Here is a 21,597-nt window from a genome sequence, read left to right as displayed (position 1 = left end):
GTAGCAAAAATACTCCAGTTAGGCCCATCTGTTCACACCACATGTCAACAAGAGGTGAGATGCATCAAGAAATACTGCAGCTAAAACATTTTTTTCGGGTCACATGAAATATTCCAAGTTCTAGAAGATTCAGTACACACATGACCTCATTCTTTATTTAAAAAAAAACTAACAATTATTTCAGAATTTAAAACTTTATTACACAGTATAGAAAAGATAGAAAATATTAAAATGTTTACAGATGTCTTACCTAGACAAAATACAGTTGACAGTAATATGAAGTCCTTCTCAGACTCAGTATTTTTTCACGCTACTGGATGCACACAAGACTGTTTTGGTACCCGGTAAAGGTGGTGACTGCCAGACAGCAGAACTAGTGCGCTTGAAATATCTTGGTTTGCTCTTGTAGAAGATATTTTCTAGTTTAGGGCTCAAGATTTGTCCAAAAAATGTATCAATGTCTGGAGGGTTGTAGTATTGATATGTGACAGCTTCATTAAGCTGAAGACCTGAGGAAGCAATTGTATTATGCTGAACAACAGCCTTTCACTCAAATTAAAGCATTTATATGGAGGAAAGAATGTGCAATCTCTGCTTACAATACCTGCTCACTGTAGCCCATTTAACAAGTCAAGGTATGCCTTTGCTCATTCTATCCTAGTTATAGTTATCAAACAGCCTCTAGCTGTAACCATCAAATTAAAGAAAGTTTGCCAGATAGCAAGGAAAAAGAAGGAGGATCGCTTGTATGTAGGAAAGAATGTAGTTTAAATAGATTCCTGAAGTTGGAAAGGTTTTATTTCCACATTAACTTAACCTTTACTAAAGTATCCTACTAGCTCTAGTTTTGCTTGATCTTACACTAAAGGACTTCATCTTACACCAAAAGACTATAAAAATATAAGAACCTGAACTCCAAGATGAGCAATTTAATTCACTTTTAACAAGAAGTATGAGACACACATTGATTCTATAGGCCACAGCACAACAACTCACAGTTAGTTCATATGGTACAATGCAATACTAGAGTCACCACAGGAACTACAGTATTATAGGAAGTTGAAGGCATAAGTTCAAGCAAATCCCTCAAAAGCAATGCAACTCAAATGAAAATCTCCAGAAACATGAGTAGAACTCTCTTTAAATTTCAGCGTTATCATTTTGCAACCATGAAAGATTTACACATACCAGTGGCCCATGAAGGGATTGGTCTGCGGGGCTGGCTTTCATCATCAGTGGAGTCATCACTATTCAAATCCATTCCATAGTCATTTGGGTTGACTTTGAGGGACTTGGAATCTTTCAGGCCCTGGGGATTTACATGGTTGCAGGCACTGATAGGAGATTTCTGTATTAAATTAAGAAAAAGCTTAATGTTTCAAATGCAGCACACATTTAATGAGAATTCTTTTAGCAAAGCAGTGTGCATCAAAGCACTGGTCTGATCCTGCAGAGCTGCTCTTACATTCTTAGCTCCAAAATATGAACATTGGTCTTTCTAGTTTTCTATAAAAAGCGCCTCACATCTTTGATGTTATGTACCCCAATAATCACTGGAGCCTATGACAGACACACAAGCAAGTTTGAAGTTCCTTAAAAGTAACATACAACACAACAAAGTGTACACTATGAAAAGTAAGTAAGTAGGGAGAGGAAAAGGTGAGTGTGAGCCACTGATCACAAAAGAATCAGTTGTAGAAGATAAATTGTTGCACTTAACAATGGAGCTGGCAAAATCAGCCCATTTACTTGCGTAACCAGTGCCAGAAGGTACTACAACATAGAGGAAAAAGTGACTACATAATATGGAAGTAGCCAATTACACCCTGTACTTGTTTTGACCAGTTGGCTCTTACCACTAAAAACTGCAGAACTTCAGAGAAGCATGGGAATACTTACAATATTCCTCTTCAAGATGAAACAAATGACTTCTAACCAAGGAGGAGGGCCAGCAACAGTTACTGGAGTTATACCAAACAAAATTTAAAAGTTTTCAACCTCTGGTGGAAGACAACCCAAATCTGTCTGGGGAGGAATTTCCAAAGTTTTGGCACCATGACTGAGAAGGCTCTTTCTTAGGTTGCCAATTGTCTAGCCTCAGGTGATGGGGATGCGCAAAGCAGGGCCAAGATGATTGGAGAGGACGGGCAGGTTCACATGGGAGAAGGCAGTCCTTAAGCTATGCTGGCCCCAATCAGTATAAGGCTTTAAATCACCTTGAATGAAGCCTGGAAGCAAATTGGGAGCCAGTGTAGATGGAACAAGACTGGTCTAATATGGTCCCCATGACCCACTCCACTCAATATTCTAGCTGCAGCATTCTGTACCAACTGCAGCTTCTTGACAGTCTTCAAGGGCAGCCCCACAAACAGCACATTGCAGTAATCTAGGTTTTACTAGGATATGCACTACAGTAGCAAAAAATTTCCCTCACAGGAATGGCCACATCAGGCTTAGCAGCTGAAGCTGGTAAAAGGCATCCCTAGCAACCGCTGCCACCTGTTTATCCACCAGGAGGTCTGAGTCCAGCACCTCCCTCCATCTGCTCTTTAAGGCAAGTGGAGTCCCTTCCAGAATAGGAGATTTCTCATTTCCTGGGTCAAATCTTCCCCCCACTGAAAGTACAACTGTTTTCTCATGATTTTCAATTTGTTAGCCTTCAGTCTTTTCAAAACTACCTCCAGGCACCTGATCACAGTCTCAACATCATCCCTGGGATCTGTTGGAAGTGCAAGAAAGAGCTGAGTGTCATCTGCATATTGGCTGCAACTCAACCCATACCCCTAGATGTCCTCTCCTGGTGACTTTACATAGATGTTGAAAAGCATGAGAGACAAGATAGAACTTTATGGGACACTGTAGGTCAGCAGCCAGTTCCCCAGCACCATACTCTGAAACCTACCTTTAAGATATGACTAAAACCACCTCAGAACAGTACCTCTGAGTTCCAACCTGAAAGGCAGTCCAGGATACCATGATCAATGGTATCAAAAACTGTCAAGAGGTACTGGAGAGTTAACAGGGCCACACACCTCCATCCATCTCCCAGTGCAAGTCACCCCTACTGGGGTGAAAAAGACCATTTCAGACCCACAACCAGGCCTGAAACAAATGCAAACAATCCAGTTAATTCAAGAATTCCCGAAGGTGGCCAGCCAACACTTGTTCAGCCACCATGCTGAGACATCTGAGACTGGATGGTAGATATTCAACTCTCCTGGATCCAGAGCAGATTTATTTCAGAGTGGATGCACCACTATCTGCTTCAAGACACGGTCATTCACTGCATCTCTCAGGGAGGCATTATATGTCTCCTGAACCCAGTCCACCAGTCCTCCCCCAGTAGATTTAAGCAGCCAGGAGGGACAAGGGTCATATAAACAGGTGGCATGTCTCAAACTCAATAATTCTGTCCACATGCTCAGACTGGACAAGCTGAAATGAATCGTATATAACTGGACAAATCACCACCTCAAAACAATCCAATCCTGTTACTGCTAATGTAGAGCAAGTCAGAATAGATGCAAGAGATTTTATCCACAAGTGCTTAGCAAAATGATTGTAGTGGTCCATTGAGCAGTCCACCTTCTCCTGTACGCCACAGCCTAATAGGCCCCTGACCATCCTGAAGAGTTCCACAGGTCTACACTGTGTTAATACAATGGTAGCAGAGAAATATTGTTTCTTTACTGCCATCACTGCATGGGATAGGCTTTAGAAAGAGCTCTAGCCTGTGCCTTTTTATTGCCCACAGGCTGTTGGTAAACCAAAGGGCTATCTGATACCAAAAAACTAAAGATCCCTAAGTTTCAAGATGATTGGACCCCAGGATCCAATTCTATAGGCTCCTGAACAAGCTACCCTCAGCAACTCCCCATTGTTTCCAATAGAGGAAACATTTCCAGACAAAGGGAAACCTTAAGCAAAGGCAACTCCTGGCCCAAAGCCAGTCCCAAACACAAGTCTCACTCCCATGTAAGCTGAACCAACAAAGCTCAAAAGAACCAAAGTGAAAGAGGGGAAACCAATATCCAGAGAACCCCAATATAAAAGTAGAGAAACCTTCCTATTCCGAGCTGAAGCAAGATTGGGCGGGTGTGTGTGTGTGAGGCTCATCAGACCTGCGGTGTTTAAAAGGCGACTGGAAGAAGCTTGAAGGGCTCTTTTGAAGCTTAGGCAGGGGTGGAAGGATGGGATGGGAATTTGCCTGCTGTCCTCCACCAGCTTCATGCCTCTCCTGCTGTGGTGCAAAACTTGCCTCCACTTGGTCCTGCTGCTCTTTTGCTCTCAGCTGAGGCTGAGACTGAGACTGCCTGCAGCTGAATAATCTGGTCCAGGAGATTTTGGTCCCCCAAATCCAATCTGGGATTCTCTTATGTGATCTGGCATAGTTGGATTATACCTGATTGGCATAAATCCAGCTATAAAGCCAGATTACAAATCCCAGATTGTGCACCCCTATCTTAGACCTCCGAGAGATTGCCAGTGGGTGACTGTGTCAATTGCTAGGGTCATTTCCTCATTCCAGAGGTCAACCAGGATACTGACAGCAGCACCAAACATACCAATGGGAAAAACCCCTACTGCCATCTGAAAACCAGTTGGATCCATCAACCTATGGAGGTGGATCACCTTAATCAATTTCCCCACCCCTATGAAATCTTAGTAGCCCTCTAGCAAATAGTGATCTGTCCATGACAAGAGGACTGTCTGTAATCCCCTCATCTCCAGATCGCCGCCTTCCTGCCTGAAGGAGAAGAGTGTTTCTTCCTGCATGGTGTGTGGGCATGTTATTACTTGAGACAGAGACTATTAAATCCTGAGCTGCTCTTAACAAGGTAGCTTCAGCATCAATGAAAACTGCATAAAGTATTTTTGGCCTTTTCACGCTTGCTAAGAGTCAGAAGAAATAAGCTGATGTGGGATGTGCAATGGGATGTACATTTCTGATAAATGTTGCAAACAATTAAAACCTCATTAGTTTCAGTGAACAGTCCATACATTGCCTTACATAGAGCTCATATTCATAGTCGCATCATATCTGCATTTCCATAACATATATTGATGATCAAGTCTAGATAGAAGGTAAGCCTATGCACATATGCACAATCAACCTGAATAGGCCATTCCTGTACCTTCCACCCCCTTCTCTCCTTTGCTGCTGGATTCAGCCTCAAAAGAGAAAGAAAAGTAGAAGAGCATTGTCTTGCCTGGTTAGTGTCAACTGATAAGATCTTGAGCTGACACTAGGGTGCCAGAACTAGTGAAGCACAATTGCTGGATCCAAAGCCACATGGGCAGCTCAATCCTAAGGGGGGGGAGTGCATAGGGAGAGAACTGAGGCTTGCACGGGCATAAATGGCTCTTACGTCGACGTAAACCCCTCTCTGCCAGCGCCCGCCCAAGGCACATTACTGCAGACAGGTTGCTGCCAGCGGGCATGCCGCGCGGCCAGGCAGAGGCACAAGTATGGTACAAGTCCCCACGCTGGCATGGAAGGGGGCAGGGTGGGGGGCAGGGTGTGAGTTAGTCCACTTCCAAAGTCACTCCAGGCCTAGGGACCCCCCCTGCAGCGGGGGAAAGTTACACCATGAAAAAGGAGGCGTGGCCCACAGATGCCCATTGAACGGGGAAAACACACGCCCCTCTCCTGGTGCCCCGCCCCCGCAGCCCGAATGCACATAGGATGGGAACTATCACGGGGGCCAATCCGCGTGCGCTGCCGGGGTGGGCAAGCCCCCCTCCCCGTACCCAATCACCTGCTCACACACCCTACAAAACGTCCGGCTGCGCTGCTCATGACCTCTGGTAGGTGAGCACATGGCCGAAGGCTATGCCCGTCTGCCTTCTGCCGTGGGGACTTTGTGCACAGGGCGGGAGAGTGCACTAGAGGGGACTTAACGGGAAAACTGGGAGAACTTTGCACTCACTCAAGGGAAGAAGGGCAAAGTCCAGAATGTCTGGCTAACTAACAATAACCACTCAAGTCTCCTTGCACTTCCAGCTCAGTAAGGAGTGAGGTAGCACTTACAGGTAAGGAGGAGATGGGGCGGCAGCTAACCCGGCTTGCTGATTTGTGCCGGCTGCCCCATCACCTGAACTCGCCTGACCACTAGCCTCTTCAGGTGAGGCTCAGCGAGGAGGGGACGGTGGCGGCAGCCTCTGCCTGCCCCAGAGGCAGTTGCTCAGAAAACTACTCTTGACCGGGTGTTTGTAACTACCTGCTGACTTTCTCCCTTAAAGGTAAAATCACCCCAAGGCAGAGTGCTTCCTCGCCAGAGGATTATGCATCATCTGGTCACTAGCTGCACCTGTGGGGCTGCTGCTGTTGCTCTCTACTATGTGCATCTTCCCAGATGTTGGGAATGTGGGCTTGGCCTTGGCCATGGACTGGGCTGGGTAACTTGCAGCACACATCTCTTTCCCTCGCAGGCACGTCGTGACTCATCTGGGAGATGACAGAGCATGTCTTCTTCAGCCCCTCACCCTGTAATCCTCCACGAGTGCCATTCAGATTCAGCCCAGGGAGCAGTTTCCCAAGGCAATCCGCATCTCAGCCTCGCCCCTGGGAGCGCAGAACAAGGGCTGCGCAAACTGCCTTGGCTCGCTTTCCAGCCGAGGGACATTGGCACTTTTCCAGTTCAATAAAACGTGTTGAAAAACAACAAACTGCTGTTTGTATGCTTGCCTGACACTGCCAGTAGCCAGCCCCTCAATTCCCTGTCACATATCCCTGCAAATGTTTCAAGTGGCGCCCGTCCATCCTCCCTACCCCCTTCCTCTCCTCAATGTAACTTCAGGCAGTGAGGTGAGAATTGAAGTGTGGCCCATGAATGTCTGCCGGGGCAGGGGCCACTGAGGACTTTCATTCTCTGATAGTCTGAGCTGCTGGCATCTGATAAGCCAGGAAGATGGTCACTGCATGTGGGAAGTTGCTGCCACGGGGTGGTGTGTGTATATTTACTGGGCATCTCCTTTTTGCCGTTTGTGGAAGCAGGGATGGACTTTGGAAATCTAGCATGGGGAGGGGCTGTCAGTCCACGCTGGGGGAGGGCATCACCCCAGGACTGGGGCATGGAGATGCAGTGATGTGTTCAAGTGGCACCGCCGCAAGTTTGTTGCCGCTTTTCATTCCCCTTGCTTCCATTTGGCCTTCTGGACTCCCATGCGGTTTCCAATGGGCATTCCTGTCACTCATTGAAGAACACGCCTTCCCCCCACCTGCTTCTCCAGAACCTGGGGACTAATTATGGTTGCCAATCTCCAGGTGGTAGCTGGAGATCTTGTTACCGGAACTGCTCTTTTGAATGGGGAATTAGCTTAGCAGTCCAGAACTAAATTTAGCGCGGATCTAACCATCTATACCAAGGTCCCTTCTCCAGACGCTCACGTAATAAAGAGGCAGACTACAAATATTCAATCAATAACGTGTATTTACTAATAGTGTGGCGTAAGCCTGAACTTGCTCATACACACAAGATAGCATACACGGACTAGGAAACATAGAGTAGGAAATATAGAGATGGTCGCATGAGCAGGTACCCACGATGATAAGGGATATACTTACAATCCTGAAGCGGAGTAGAGACACAGCAGCGAGGTGGTCCAATGCCAGCACTGGATCCACAGAGAGACAGCAAGGGGTCTGGACAGGGAAGGCGTATGCACCATGTGGCCGGGGCGGCCAGCTTAAATACCCCAAAACGTACCCTGGGGCTGGTGCTGTACCTTGTGGTTCTCATGGGTCGAAACAAAGGTCTTGATGGTTTTCTGAATGTCTTAGATGGGCCACTTTAGTAGTCTGATTGTGTTATAGTGACACCTTAGGAAGAGGGGACAAAGGAGGGAGGGGGAGATCCGGGCGTGTTGAACGGGTGTTCCAGCGGATGGGGCTTGTCCTGATGTCATCAGCTCTGGAATGTGGAGGCTTCTTTGAGATGCATTCTCTAAGTGCTTGGGATGGTCGGCACTCAGCTTCCATTCCGGGCGGCTATTGAGATACACAGAGCAGGGCGAGGTTCTCTCGCTGTGGACGTGATCTGCTCGCTTCTCCAAAATGGCTTCCCAAAGCAAGCTTCTTCTCTAGGTCTTCTGGCTGCCTAAGAACATGGCTGCCGGCTGGGCATGGCTGGGGCTGGCTAGCAGGCTGCCCGGTAGCGAGGGCAAGCTGGGTGACCGGCCTGCGGGAGTCTCCAGATGGGAACTGGCCAGGGAGTGGCTGGTCAGGCTCACTGGAGGTCTTCCCCGGCTGGCACCTGGCTGCTAATAGCGCAGCTGGGGCCCAGGTGAGGCAGGCTTCCATGGAGGCAGGGAACAGCACGTGAAACACAGTCCATAGCAGGGAACAGGCACAGCCCGTGGTGGATGGCAAGGCAGGCACGGAGCACACATGTAATAAAGTCCAAACACACACAGGGAGGTCCAGATATAGGCTTGGGCAAGGCTGCCCAGAAAGAGAGTCCTTAGTGTAGTTGTCCAGACATGGATTCAGGAAACTGACAGAGTCTACTGCAACAGCAAAATAACTAGCGAGCGGCAGGAAACTGACACGTGTATTAAAGTGCACACGTGCAGGGCAGTTTTTGGTGTAGCGGTAAATCAGCAACGCGGGAAACTCCAACACAGTTCATGGCAGGCCTTAAAGCAGGAGAGAGGGCCTACTTGGCAACAATCTCCCAGAATTACAACTGATCTCCAGGCAACAGAGATCAGTTCCCTACTATCTGGCCCTACTTTTCAGGAAAGGGGCACCTGTTTCTTGTGGTGGTGGCAGTGGCGGCAATGAGGGGATTTGCTGGTGTGCCGAGCTGCAGCCACTGGCCAGGCCCTCATCAGAAATGGGGGCTGGATGGGCAAGAGGGTGGGTGTCCAATCCACACCTTCAGTGTTACCTTTGCCCCCTCTCCCCAGCAGGGACGTCTTCTCCCAGATGAGGGGGTGTTGGTGAGCAGTGGGGATCGCACCCACCCCATTGGCTGCTCCTCTGCTTTCCCCTCGCCCACCTGTCACGGGAGCAGTGGAGCCATTGGCTGGTGTGGGCAGGGTTGTCAGGGGAACAGCGGGTGAGTGCTCTTGGCTCAAGCTGTGCCTCACCGAGCTCAGCCACCGGCAGGACTCTCCAGCAAAAGTCCATAGGGAGAAGTGGGCGACACCGCATTTATGTCCATGCACGAGTGATGGCGCTGTCTCATGGCTTAGGATTGAGCTGTTAATTAAGGCCAACCTGTTAAATGAGAGGCACCCTCAGAACCCAGGAAGAAAAGACGTAACTTTTGCATTTGAAAGATGGCCGAGAGAAAGATTCCCATTAAGATAAAAATAGATCCAGAGGAGTTAGCCTTGTTAGTCTGTAGTAGCAAAATCAAGAAGAGTCCAGTAGCACCTTTAAGACTAACCAATTTTATTGTAGCATGCTACAATAAAATTGGTTAGTCTTAAAGGTGCTACTGGACTCTTTTTCATTAAGATAAAAGACATTTGTTTTGAGAACAAACACCTCTGGCCTTGGTGCGAAGAGATCTGCCAGGAAGAGAGTAACACTGTGCAGGGTCAAACCTCTCTATTCACAGATCAGACTAGTGAAATTATTGCTGCAATTGACAGGAGGGGGGCAATTTACAGTCTACTCATGTTATGTTAACTCCTGGACTTAGATAAACAATTTACTCACTGCCCTTGAATAATTGCTGTATATCCACTGGGAAAGAACATTATTGATGCCCAGGTGCCAAGGATAACAAGTGTTTGTTCTTTAAAATTCTAAACATTGGAAATGTGGGAATGGACAACCCCAAAAGTTTTTGACCAATAGAACGTCACTAGGTCATTCTTTGCATCTCCTCTGTTGATCAATAATAAAGACTTCATTATAATGTTTGCTAATTGATCCAAAGGTATAAAATCTTACATAATTACCCTAGAGTTCTGAAGAACTGGTAAGTTCAAGGGGCTTTTCATCCTCGGTAACTGTATCATTCTTCCTTGCTTATAAGCATATAAAGGCCTGTAGTTATCCCCTTCATTGGACTTCGGTTTGTGTGTTCATTATTGATTGGATTGAGAACACATAGGGTGCTGCTTGTGTACATCACTGACTTTTCTGACCTGCTCTTGCATTGCCTTGCCCATGTACCAACTTGGACTGCCTGACCTGTTCTTGGACTACCTTGCTCATGCACTGACTCAGACTGCCTGACTTGCTCTTGGACCGCCTTGAGTAAATACCAACCCAGACTGTGCTACAGACCTACCACATGCCTTGCTTACCAGTCGCCCCAAGCCCCTCAGTAGCACGACTTAGCCCCTGAGCTCAACGAAGTGCTTAATGCAGCATTTTAGGCACAGTACTCACTCAATAGCATATAATACTGATTTTGAAATTGTGTATCAGAGTATGTTAATATACTGTGAAGAGCTGAAAGGTGCCTTGAAAAAAACCTTATGTTGAACACACCCAATATTCAAGACAACAACCCCAAGGAGTATGGAAATAGAATGCAGGATTAACATCCAATGTCAGGTAACAAAGATGGCTATATTGCTCAAATTATCACCCCTGCATCATCCCATCCCAGGATGCCATGAAATGTCTCCCCTATTGCTCTGGCAATCTTAATACTTATGGCCAAGTGGCCCTGATCTGAGGATACTTTAATTCAGAGACTGGAGCCACGAACAGACAAGACAAATCTTCCTATACACCCATTTGCCAAAAAACCTGAAATCTAAAAAAAAGTCCATTGGGGGTTTTAAAGATATCAAAAAATAAAAGGGTCACCTGTAGCTTTAACCAGATGCCCTCAGTGGCTGTTGCTAGGCAACCAGAACAGTTCAGCCAGTATTCCAAGCTTGATTTCTTTCAGTAAACGGCAGGGGGAGGGGGCAGGGCCCTTTCAGGGCTGTTTTGGCCTTTGAGGGGACTCATTGAGGCCAGGCCCAGAAGCAACCACCAAATTATTTGATACCACGACTTGCACGGCCCACCCAGGCCTGGCTGCTTGCTGCTGTTCAACAGCAGCCACCCCTCCATAAAACCCAACGTACTGTAGTGGTTAGAGTTTCAGAGTGGAATGGAGAAGACCCGGGTTAGAATCACCACTCTCCTGCAGAAGCTCACTGATAACTTTGAACCAGTCACACATTCCTAACCGAACTTACCTCTCAGGGTTGTTGTGAGCATAACATGGAAGCAAGGAGACTGATGTAAGCTGCTTTGAGTCCCCTTTGTGGTGAAAGGCACCATATAAATTAAGTAAATTATTAAATATAGATGAAGATGGGGGCAACTAAGTTGTTTAGTGGGTTTGAAGAAGAGAAGGATATAGGGAAAGGTGAGCATATGGAGGCTGCCAGGAGGAGTGAATGAAATAGTGTGGGGAAGGGGATACAAAGACAAGTGAAGTAACCCCTGCAACTCCTTGCAGGTTCCCCACCATACGACTGGGCCCAGCTCAGCCAGCACGATGCAACTGAACAATGGAGAGCGGATGTCGAGGGGGGTAGGGGGAAAAGTGAAGACGGGGGACAGACAAAGGTGAGTGGGAAGGAGGGAAGGAAGTAGGAAAAAGGGTAGAGGCTAAGGGGTAGGGAGGAGAAACAGGACATGGTGGGGGAGGGGAAAATGAGATGCCCCCCACAAGTCCTTGCAGATCCCCACTTGTTGACTAAGAAAACTATCCAAGAACAGAGTGAGTCTCTAATTTTTAATAGAAGAAAAAAAATTGTCACAGGTATCAAATGGTTTGGAAACGTCAGCTCCAAAACTGGAACCACTTTTCTATTCACTGCCTGAACATCTGAATACAAACCTCAATTGTGTGGCTAAGGTTTCACCCCACTGGAGAAGGCGGCAAAACAGCACTCACCTGAGCGGTTATATTCAGCCATTTACTGGCAGCAGGAACTGCTTCAACATGCTTGGCTTTCTTCTCCTGAGGCAGCAGCTCTAGATTGGCAGGACTCTTTTCCTCCTGCTATAGCAACATCAGAATTTTAAATGCTAAGATATTAATTGCCATTCTTGCTAACAGACTTCAGAAGATGATTAGAGCTTTGGTACATGTAGACCAGGTAGGATATCTACAAAGTAGGAAAGGATCTGATAATCTTAGATTAGTTGCTGATCTGACTGCATTAAATAGAAAGAGATCCAATCAAGTTGCTATTCTTTTACTTGATGCTGAAAAAGTGTTTGACAAAATACACTGGAAATTCATTTTATCTACATTAACTAAATTTGGCTTCCCTCATGAATTTTTGAAATGTATTAGAACATTGTATTCATCCTCTAGATCTAGAGTACAGACCCTTTCTTCTTGAAAGAGGTACTAGGCAAGGTGGTCCTCTTTCTCCTCTCACTTTTGATTTATGTTTGGAACCTCTGGCTTGTGCTATTAAACCAATTAAAAATACAGATGGCTTTATACATAAGTCTTTAGAATTATTTTATGTGCAGATGATCTTTTATTTATTTCAGAACCTCAGTCTTCCACTCCTGAATTAATGAGTTTGATTAATAATTTTGATGATCTGTCTGGGTATTCAGTTAATTGGACAAAATCAGAATTGATGCCATTGGGAGACAATATATCACAGAGTATAATTACGGAGGGGCATTTTTAATGATGCCCACATGCTATTACTTATCTTGGAATATTAATACCAAGGAATATTAAGGACACGATTTCACTGAATTTTAATAAACTTTTCTTGGGTATATCCTTTGATTTGGCTAGATGGGCAATACTAAACCTGTCATTATGGGGCAAAGTAAACACGCTCAAAATATTATCATACCTCAAATTATATATGTTGTGTGCAATCCTTTTTTATACCTTGTAGATATATTCATATAATTAATACTGTGTTTAGGAAATGTATGTAGGATTCAACACCACTCAAGATTTCTTTAAAGAGGACGCAACTTTCAATTAATAAAGGAGGATTTGGTCTTTTGGATCTTAGTGCCAACTTTGAGAGGCTGGTATATGTTCAAGGCAGTAGTCCTATGCAGTGATACAAAGGATAGGTCTTACTTCTGAGTAAATTTGCATATGATTACATTGGTCCTACCCTCCACTTTGGCCCTTGGTGCCTGTGAAACAAACCCCAGCAGGGAAAGGTGAGTGCTTTCCCAAATCATCCATCACAATAAAGTTCTAAAACTGCCAGTCACCAGGAGCCAACTTGCAGTCACCACTGTGACCTTGCACTTGGGGTTTGTCGTTTGTCGAAGTCTGCTCTAATTGGTTAATTTTTAAGGCTCAGATCCAGAATGGAGGGGAGATGCCTTTAATCCAGGACATTGTTTAGCAAAGCCACCTCACTAAAAAGTCAGAGACTAATTAAATCTCACTTCCCCTAAATCTTCCTTAGCCTTTCTAAAGCAAAAAAAGCATTCTCTTTCAGAAGTCAGTGTTCTTTGTTGGGGAAATTCTCATAATTTTGATTAGACAGATCCTAAATTGCACTTTCAGCCACTGAGCCTCCTAATTCACTGACATGGTGGGGTGGGGAAGCACAGCACCCCCAAACCCAGAGCCAGGCCAGGTCTACCTGACTTTTTGGCTTCTGTTCCTTACCACACCTTATGATTTTCTTCCTCTTCTGTAACCACTGCCAGTTCCAGCTGTTTTACCCATTTCTCTTTGTCTTGCTGCCCATGCTGCCTAAAAAAGGAAAGTGAAGTCCAAAGAACATGTGTAAGCAACATCAAATATCAAAAAAAGTGTTTTTAAAGAGAACAACTATATAAAGCAATTCTAATCTTATGATTTTGGGGTCCATCTCAATGTGGAGTTTTAGCAGCTGAAAATGAAATGAACTCCCATATTTTAGTCTCCTCTCAGTACACTCAACTGTTTCAGGCTCACCCACCTTTTTAAGATAGGGAGTAATGGCATTACCTTTCTTTTGTCTGTTTTGCATTATTATGCTCTAGCATTTTCTTAATTTCCCCAACTGTCTTCCATTTTTCTGGCTCTTGAAGCTTTTGCTCCTCTTCCTGAAACAGGAAAGGCAGGGGGAGGAATCAGCTTGCTCCATATACGTGATGGAAACTTTTGACTGCAAAGCCCTCAGCATCTTCCTCTGAGGACATGTCTATTCTCCTATACCTGACTGCATATATGAGGAGGAGCCATTCCCAGTTTTCATACATATATACATGTATCTGGTGTTGTAACAACAGTATTTTTGAAGCTACCCTAAATGGCTCATTCCACATTCAAGATGATCATTGCATGCAAGAAATTGCTAGAAATTGCTAGCTGTATTAAGATTTTATGCAATTTTTCTTAAATGTTTAAAGACAATTTGGTTGTAACTATGAACCTTACTGTAAAAGTGCATCAACTCAGAGAAGTTCAACAACTCAGAGAAGAGTTGTTAACTCCATTCTTTTACACCCTTATCAATATGTGCAGTGAGATTAGGATTGGTTCCTGGACACAACACAGAGGAAGTAATACCCATACTAGGAGAGGCCACATTATGCCTGAGAAGATACTACCTATTTGTGAGAAAAACCATAGCACCTTTTGCCACACATATACCAGAAAATAAGGTTTAAGTATATTGAGTGCTTTAAGAGGAATATTTATTACATATCTCAGCCCTTTTCAATATTCTTTGTTGTCTTGTTAATCAGATGAAGGAGAATGAAGTCAAAAGGCATTCCAATGGAACTCCTTATTTATAAGCACTCCTGTTGACTTCCACAGTCTTTTCCAAATGTGATTTTCCAAAAGTGATTTCAGGTTTACCATTCAAATCACTCGGAAGTCTGACACTCCCTTGGTATGTGGAACTCCTGGCAATTCCATTTTATTCCGCATCTATATGAAACTGAATAAAGTGCTTACCATCGGCAGTGTTTTCTGTTTTCGGGCTTCTGTATCCCACATTTTCTTCATAGACACTTTTTTCTTTGTCTTTTCTTCTGCCATTTTTTCTTCTCGCACCTGTGAGAAAAGCCCTTTAGAGTTCCATAGCTTGCCTCTTTCCAGAAAGCCATTCTTCTTCATAACAAACAGCTCGGCAGCAAGATGATCTTACTCCGTGCATACCAATGATTCTTATTTCTCCATTTCAGCACTGAGAGGATTTTGAAGATGTATGTCCCAAGGTACTCAAATGAACAATAACATTTCTGGTAAGAAAGTATTGGACATAGACAGAAGTACCAGCAGAAAATATTTTTAAAAGATTTGACAAACTTGGGTGCTGAATCTGGCCAAGTTCAAGAACTCAAGTCAGTATGGGAAACTGGTTAGACTAAATCTTATTCTTTCTAGACATGCCACTCCCCCACTCCCAGTTTTGATGTCCTTTTGGGAAATATAGAGGAAAAGAGAAATGAGCACACAAGAAAGGAGAAAATGCTCCTCTTGTGACATGTTTTTCTAACACATTTTAATCTTTTCTTGCTCTTCCACTCTTCCTTCCATTTCAGATGGCATGAATGGGGTAGGGGGGTGTAGAGAATGACAGCTAGGTTTACTGGAAAACCACAAAGTGGGAGTGGGAAATGAGAGACTATACTCCTAAAATAGCCTATTGGACTAAAAAGCTGCTGATTAGGGCCTGAGGGGAAGACATTAATAGGGTTTGTGTCTTACAATTACACAAAGAAGCCATATTTTGGGGGGGGGGGGGTAATGTGAAACCTCTGTAGAATCATGGATGTGCCACATGTTCTAGAGTGATCATCTACATTCTATATCCCTAAGAATATAGAGTTACATGTTCTGTCTATTGTCATGAAGAGTTTTGCTGCTGAGCTAAAAAACCATGGGACCATATCCTACTTTCTCACTCCTTTCCTCATGTTGAGAGAATTTCTGTTCCATTCGTTTCCTTTTTTCCTCTTCCATCTGCTCCACTCGTTCTCGAGCTTGCAATGCCTTTCTTAACCGTTCTTCACGCTTTCTGTGGGATGCAGAGAAACCTCAGCTAATATAGATGGAACAATCTTTCACTACTGCTATAACACAAGCTTACACTTGTAAGTCCTGCTGTATCTGCAGAACGCTGTATCTTTATCACTAAGAATGGCTGCTGCAGCATGCAGTGTAGTTGTAGAGGTGTAATAAGCATTAGAGCTAAAAGCTATAAGGCAGGCACATTTTTGTCACAATCCAAATCTGGATAAGGGCAAAACATCTACTTACAATTTCATCTCTTCCAACCTTCGTTTCTTTTCTTCCTCCACTTTCTGTTTTCTCTGTTGCTCGGCTTCTTGTTTTTTCCGCAGACTCTCCAGTCGTTGTCGTTCCCTTTCCTAGAATGTATAAGAAGTTTAAATTAGCTCCAGTTGTTCCAACTATCTACTGACTCAATGGAAATTATGTTCTACTCTTCTGCAAAGTCTTGTAGGAACTAAAAAAAGTTGGGGAAATTTCTTGTGTACATGAGACAGTAGCCTCAGCACTGAAAATACAGGAAAAGGTGAGTTCAGAGTAGTTATGTGTTTCTAAACAATTAACTGTACCCAGTTCCACAGCCCCAGAAATAAGATAATTAGTTACTTACAACAAATTCTCCCTTTTCAGGTTGAGCATGAAAGGAAACAAAATATTCAGTTACTGGATGCTAAGTCTAAATTCTTGTTGATTAACTACTTGCTGAGAAGGATTAAAAACAGCAATTATTGCTAGCTCAGTGAGCCTAAATATGATAGGAGGGTCTAGTTGAGTAATTTCCTCCCTGTCCACATCAGTGGAAATAAATGTGAGACGCAGGTTAAACAAGCCCAGCTGGATGCTTTTATGCTTTTTAAGGAAGGCACAGACATGTAACATTAAGCTTTTCTAACTCTCTCCAGTTTTAACGTCAAGATAATCTTGAACTGCATTTCAGATAAAATAGCAGTATAACTGAACAAAAACCACTTTCTCAGCGGCACACCCAAAAGTAAACTAGAATTACATGGGAGACCTATGAATCTCTTGGCATTAAAATGAACTCAGGGGTAGGGGATGACAGAAATTTAGAATGGGCTACTATGCTGGGGGATAAGGGGGACTGACAGTTGCATCCAATTTCTATTAGCCTTGAGAGGTGGTGGTGAAACAGTATGGGTGTCTACTCCTCCCCACTTCCCAAGATGAACAGCATGTCTAGAAAGCAATTTCTATCTGGGCAATAGCAAGAACCATGCGTGCACACGCCCCCCACCCCCACCCCTAGTGCTGCTATGGCACCAATCCAAATTGGGACATTTTCCCACTTTCTCCCCCTATGAATGTTTTAATGTTGAAGAAAATATTGGGAGATCCAGTCACAGATCTCCAATGCAATGTTAAGTTGATTCCCAAGTCTCTAACTTTGCCTTCTCCAGCAAACAGAACAGTCTATACATGCTAGAGGACGGTCTTTCTTTCATTGGTGTGCTCAGAGTCTCTCTCCACCACTGTTTTGTTAAGCGATATAAAATCAGCAAGCCAAGCCTTGTTTGCCTTGAAAATCTGCCATAAGCCGGCTGAGACTTCACAGTACTTTACATACATTATGCATCTTACTTTGGTTGTAGCTCTCTTTTGCCCTGACCTGGATAGCCTAGGCTAGCCTGATCTTGTCAGATCTCTGAAGTTAAGCAGAGCCATCCCAAGTTAGTACTTAGATGGGAAGACACCAAAAAAGTCCAGGGTTGCTATGCAGAGGTAGGCAATGGCAAACCACCTCTGACAGTCTCTTGCCTTGAAAATCCTACAGGATTGCCATAAACTGACTGCGACTTGTCAGCATTTTCCATCACCAATCCTTGTACTGAGACCTTATTCATTATTGAATTGTTATTCAGGGATCTATAACAGTGCTTTATACTGAGGTATTGGTCCATCAAGAAGGGCTTCCTCTTGCTTACTCTGAGTAGCCGAAACTCTCCTTCTGAGCCCTGCACAACTGGAAACAACAGGGAGAGAACATCTGCCCCACTCTCTTATATCTCTATCAGAATTTCAGAAATTTCACTTTAACAGTGTGCAATAAATGCCAGAATGTACCTTACCTTGGTATCAGGTTTAGTGGCAGAAGTGGTGTGTTTGACAAAACTTTTCATAATGCTGCTGGGCCCTGGAGATCCAGGGGGTTTGAGCAAGTGGCTTTTTTGCATTGTCTGAAAGAAGTTTTTGAAAGGTCGTGCAATCTGTCAAGAGAAAATGGATGTTCTTAGTGTCTGATAGGGACACAAATGAGAAGATGAAGATGCCCTTGATGTTTACATACCCTGGCTGGACCAGAAGGGGGCAGTGCTTTGTTTGCAGGATTAGGGAAGGTTTTAGGACTAGAAGATGAAGGGTCTTCAGCTTTTGTAGGCTGGGCAGAAGGCAGCTCATCCAGTGCTTGTTTGTAACTTTGTCTCCTGGAGAAAGCATACAGTGCACACTAAAATAAAACTCCCACCATCAAAATGATGTGAAAGCCCAAAAACAAAGATGGAAAATCATAGGGCAGGGGATGGGAGACAAGGGAAGCAGATCAAACAAAACAAACAAAAAAATGGATCATTGAGACACTATGAATTTAAGAATATTTTGCCAAATATTTTAAAATATTTATTTTTGTTATTTCTAGTTTGCCTTTCTCACTGAGACTCAAGGCAGCCTCCATATTCTAAGTCAATACAATAAAGAGACATCTAACAATGTAATAGAACTAGGATTGTAGAAATCTGAAACAAGTCATGAGTATTAAACATGACATATTAAACAATGCAAGAAATGGTATTCTATAAGTAGAAATATTTTAAAATTATGCTGAATCAGGAAGGCTAATTTTGTTTAAGACACCTTATATTACATATGCTGACACTAATGCTAGAGTTCATTGTAGTACAATTTAGCTAACTAGCAAAGTCTACTGTTAGCCCATCATCTTATTACATACTAGGCTATAAGAGATATAGCTGGATATTCTTAAAGTAATGAACTCAACTTAAGAGATGTATTCAATACATTTCAATTTAGGAAAAGCTTTAGTGTCTACCTATGGGTAAAAGTGTATTAGGCTTTGGAAATGTCTAATTATGCTTATGAACAAAGATGTGTGCTTGGATATGTCTGGTCCAAATATACCTGAAAAATACCTTATCAGTATTATGGGGGTATATTTGGATATCTCAGTGACATTTAGGATTCTTGGTAATACCAGTATCACTAAAAATGGCTGCTGCAGCATGCAGTGTAGTTGTAGAGGTGTAATAAGCATTAGAGCTAAAATCTATGATGCAGGCACATTTTTGTTGTATCTGAGTTCCAAACATTTTTGGAAATATTTGGGAATATCCAGAGTTGGCATTTTAAGGATCCCAGGCCTGTTTTCTCCCCATTTCCCCTTGAGGCAAATGCTTGAGTAAAATGGCCTCCTTTCTGGACACAGGTGCAGGACGTGCAGACACTGTTTCAGCAATATGTACACTGGTGCAGAGGCTGCAAGAAGGCATCGTGTCCCACCTGGAACCACTCACTCAGCAGAATGTCTACATGCTGGCAACCATGTGTAACCTGTGCCTCAAGGGAAGCCTCGCTGAGCAAGCTGGCCAGCTCTTTTACTAGAGAGACAAGCTCTCTTGGTCAGTAGACCTTTGCAGACCAAGCAGGGCATGCTACGTCCAACAGAGGAGGAGAAGGGGAAAAGCAGGTCTGCTGCTGCTTCCCCCTGCCTCCTGTTCTGGGAAGGGCTCCCCCACAGCCACCCCTGAGATGTCCATAGAGATAGAGGTCATCAAGAAGGCAGCTGCCCCCTCTGTGCACAAGCCAGGCTTCAACAGCTACAATGGGCCTACCTGCCTAAGCCCTACAAGTCGCATTCCACCAATCTGCTGAGCTACTGGGCCAGGAAATAGATTGTCTGGCCTCCTTCATAGGGCTCAGAGGCTCTTCTCATGCCTTCCAATAAGCGTGCAGAGTGAATGTGTTTTTCTCCCAGATGAGCAACATTGTCAGCTCACACCACTTATGTCTGCTGCCCTAGAGTGTTGAGCAATTGATCTTCCCTAATGTCAACTTGCCATTCAATGACCCAGCCCTGGCGTTTGACTCAGTGAAGAGAGCATGTGCTTGTACTTCCATCCTCTCAGTCTGTGTTAGAGAATCGGGGTGCGGGGGAGTGCTCTTCCCAAAACTTAAACCTCTGAAGTAGAAAGAAACAGCAGGGAAGTTATCCAATTTGATTGGCACTATATAAAATCCACATTCCAAATTGTGTTCTTTTAGAACTAACTGAATCCTAGCACCTCCTGGTACAGTTCTGTGCAGAAAATAAATATGGTGCTAAAAAGTTGTTCCTGCCATTCTCCAAATCCCCAAAAACATATTGCTGGAATAAGAGGAGATGTTAGGAAACTAGATGCACAGAACCCACAGAACATGCATAACCCACAGAAGAACCTAAAATGAAGCTGATACACACTGTATTGCTGTTGTGTTTCTTTGCAAAGCTGAGAGAGGACAGGAGTGTCAGTGATGGAGGGCAGTTCCAGCTCTGTCTCTAGGCTCCTATGACCCAGTTACAGAATATAGGCTGTAGAATGCAGAGAGAGGAGAACTTGATGGCCCAACCCACCCTCTTGCTTTCTGAGGTTTTCCTTGGGGAAGGGACATTAGTGTATGTGTCAGTGTCTTACCAGGTCTGACTGACTGCCTTGGTACTGACTTGCCAGACTGGACTCTCCGGTTTGACATTGGTTGTGCTGGGCTTGCTGCCACATTGGCCCTGGGTTTTGCCTAGCTTCTGTGATTTTACACTGGTTCTGTTGGGCTTGCAACAATGTCCCTTGCTTCAGTTGGTTCTGCTTTCTCTGGTTTGATGTTGGTTCTGTTGGGCTTGTAGGTTCTGTTTGCATTGGGAGGCTTTTAGCCAGTGGTTGCTTGCTCTCATGTGTTTGGCTATTGGCATTGCCTTTCTTTCCCCCATAGGAAACAATGGATACAAGTCAGATGGCTAGAGACACCTTGTTCAGGAGCCCATAAAATTAACCCCTTTGTACAATTCACTGGAAATTTGGGGGGGGGGTCTTTAGTGGAAAGGCAGTACTAGGTTCCCTGAAATTTTTGTATAATTTGATTTGAAAATGGCCATTTCAGCCCCACTCCACCCCCAAGGGAACACTGAAACTCAAATAATTCCCAAATCCCAGAGAAAACCTAAATCCTGAAATGGTATAATGGGACCCAAATGCTGTTATTTATGCCCTTCTCAAAATCTGCATCTAAATAATACCTTTGTTCAGGTGCACATCCTTACTTATGAGCCACCTTTCAGATTCTTATAGGCTAGGAGGGCAGGTAGAAATGTTTCAACAAATAAATCAAAATATATCAGTGAGCATCCTACAAGATAAGCGTAGAAATCTCATTGTGCTACAAATTCTTACTACTAAGCAATCATCTAATTTTCGAAGCTTTTGGTAGCTGCATTAGATACAAATATGGATCAAGCCTAACAGAAAAAAGGAAGTCATTCTTGATCACTAAACCATCCATTCTCTTCCCTCAAGGAGTAAGAGACATACCTTATATCCTGTTCACGTGGCTGGCTGCTCTGGATTTCAGACCCACCATCCTGGGATCCAGTCATCTTAACAGCAGAGCTTTCTGG

At 44.2% G+C, this 21,597-nt stretch overlaps 1 protein-coding gene across 1 annotated transcript in view; it reads right to left on the bottom strand.

Annotated features, from left to right (window-relative positions):
- Window positions 1-286: 286 nt before the first annotated feature.
- Window positions 287-21,597, bottom strand: part of LOC129323480 (inner centromere protein-like) — a 35,202-nt gene continuing 13,891 nt past the window's right edge. The window contains exons 8-18 of the mRNA XM_054970020.1: window positions 21,512-21,593; window positions 18,226-18,361; window positions 18,008-18,145; window positions 16,170-16,279; window positions 15,807-15,927; window positions 14,862-14,960; window positions 13,905-14,002; window positions 13,586-13,667; window positions 11,865-11,972; window positions 1,189-1,348; window positions 287-509 (exon numbers count right to left, since the gene is read on the bottom strand). Coding sequence (XP_054825995.1) covers window positions 295-509; window positions 1,189-1,348; window positions 11,865-11,972; window positions 13,586-13,667; window positions 13,905-14,002; window positions 14,862-14,960; window positions 15,807-15,927; window positions 16,170-16,279; window positions 18,008-18,145; window positions 18,226-18,361; window positions 21,512-21,593 — 1,349 coding nt within the window. The 3' untranslated portion in view covers window positions 287-294. The remainder of the gene's footprint in view (window positions 510-1,188; window positions 1,349-11,864; window positions 11,973-13,585; window positions 13,668-13,904; window positions 14,003-14,861; window positions 14,961-15,806; window positions 15,928-16,169; window positions 16,280-18,007; window positions 18,146-18,225; window positions 18,362-21,511; window positions 21,594-21,597) is intronic.

Source organism: Eublepharis macularius, chromosome 2 (genome assembly GCF_028583425.1).
Source record: "Eublepharis macularius isolate TG4126 chromosome 2, MPM_Emac_v1.0, whole genome shotgun sequence".
NCBI classification, from domain to species: Eukaryota; Metazoa; Chordata; class Lepidosauria; order Squamata; family Eublepharidae; genus Eublepharis; species Eublepharis macularius.
This window is presented reverse-complemented; position numbering and strand designations above follow the sequence as displayed.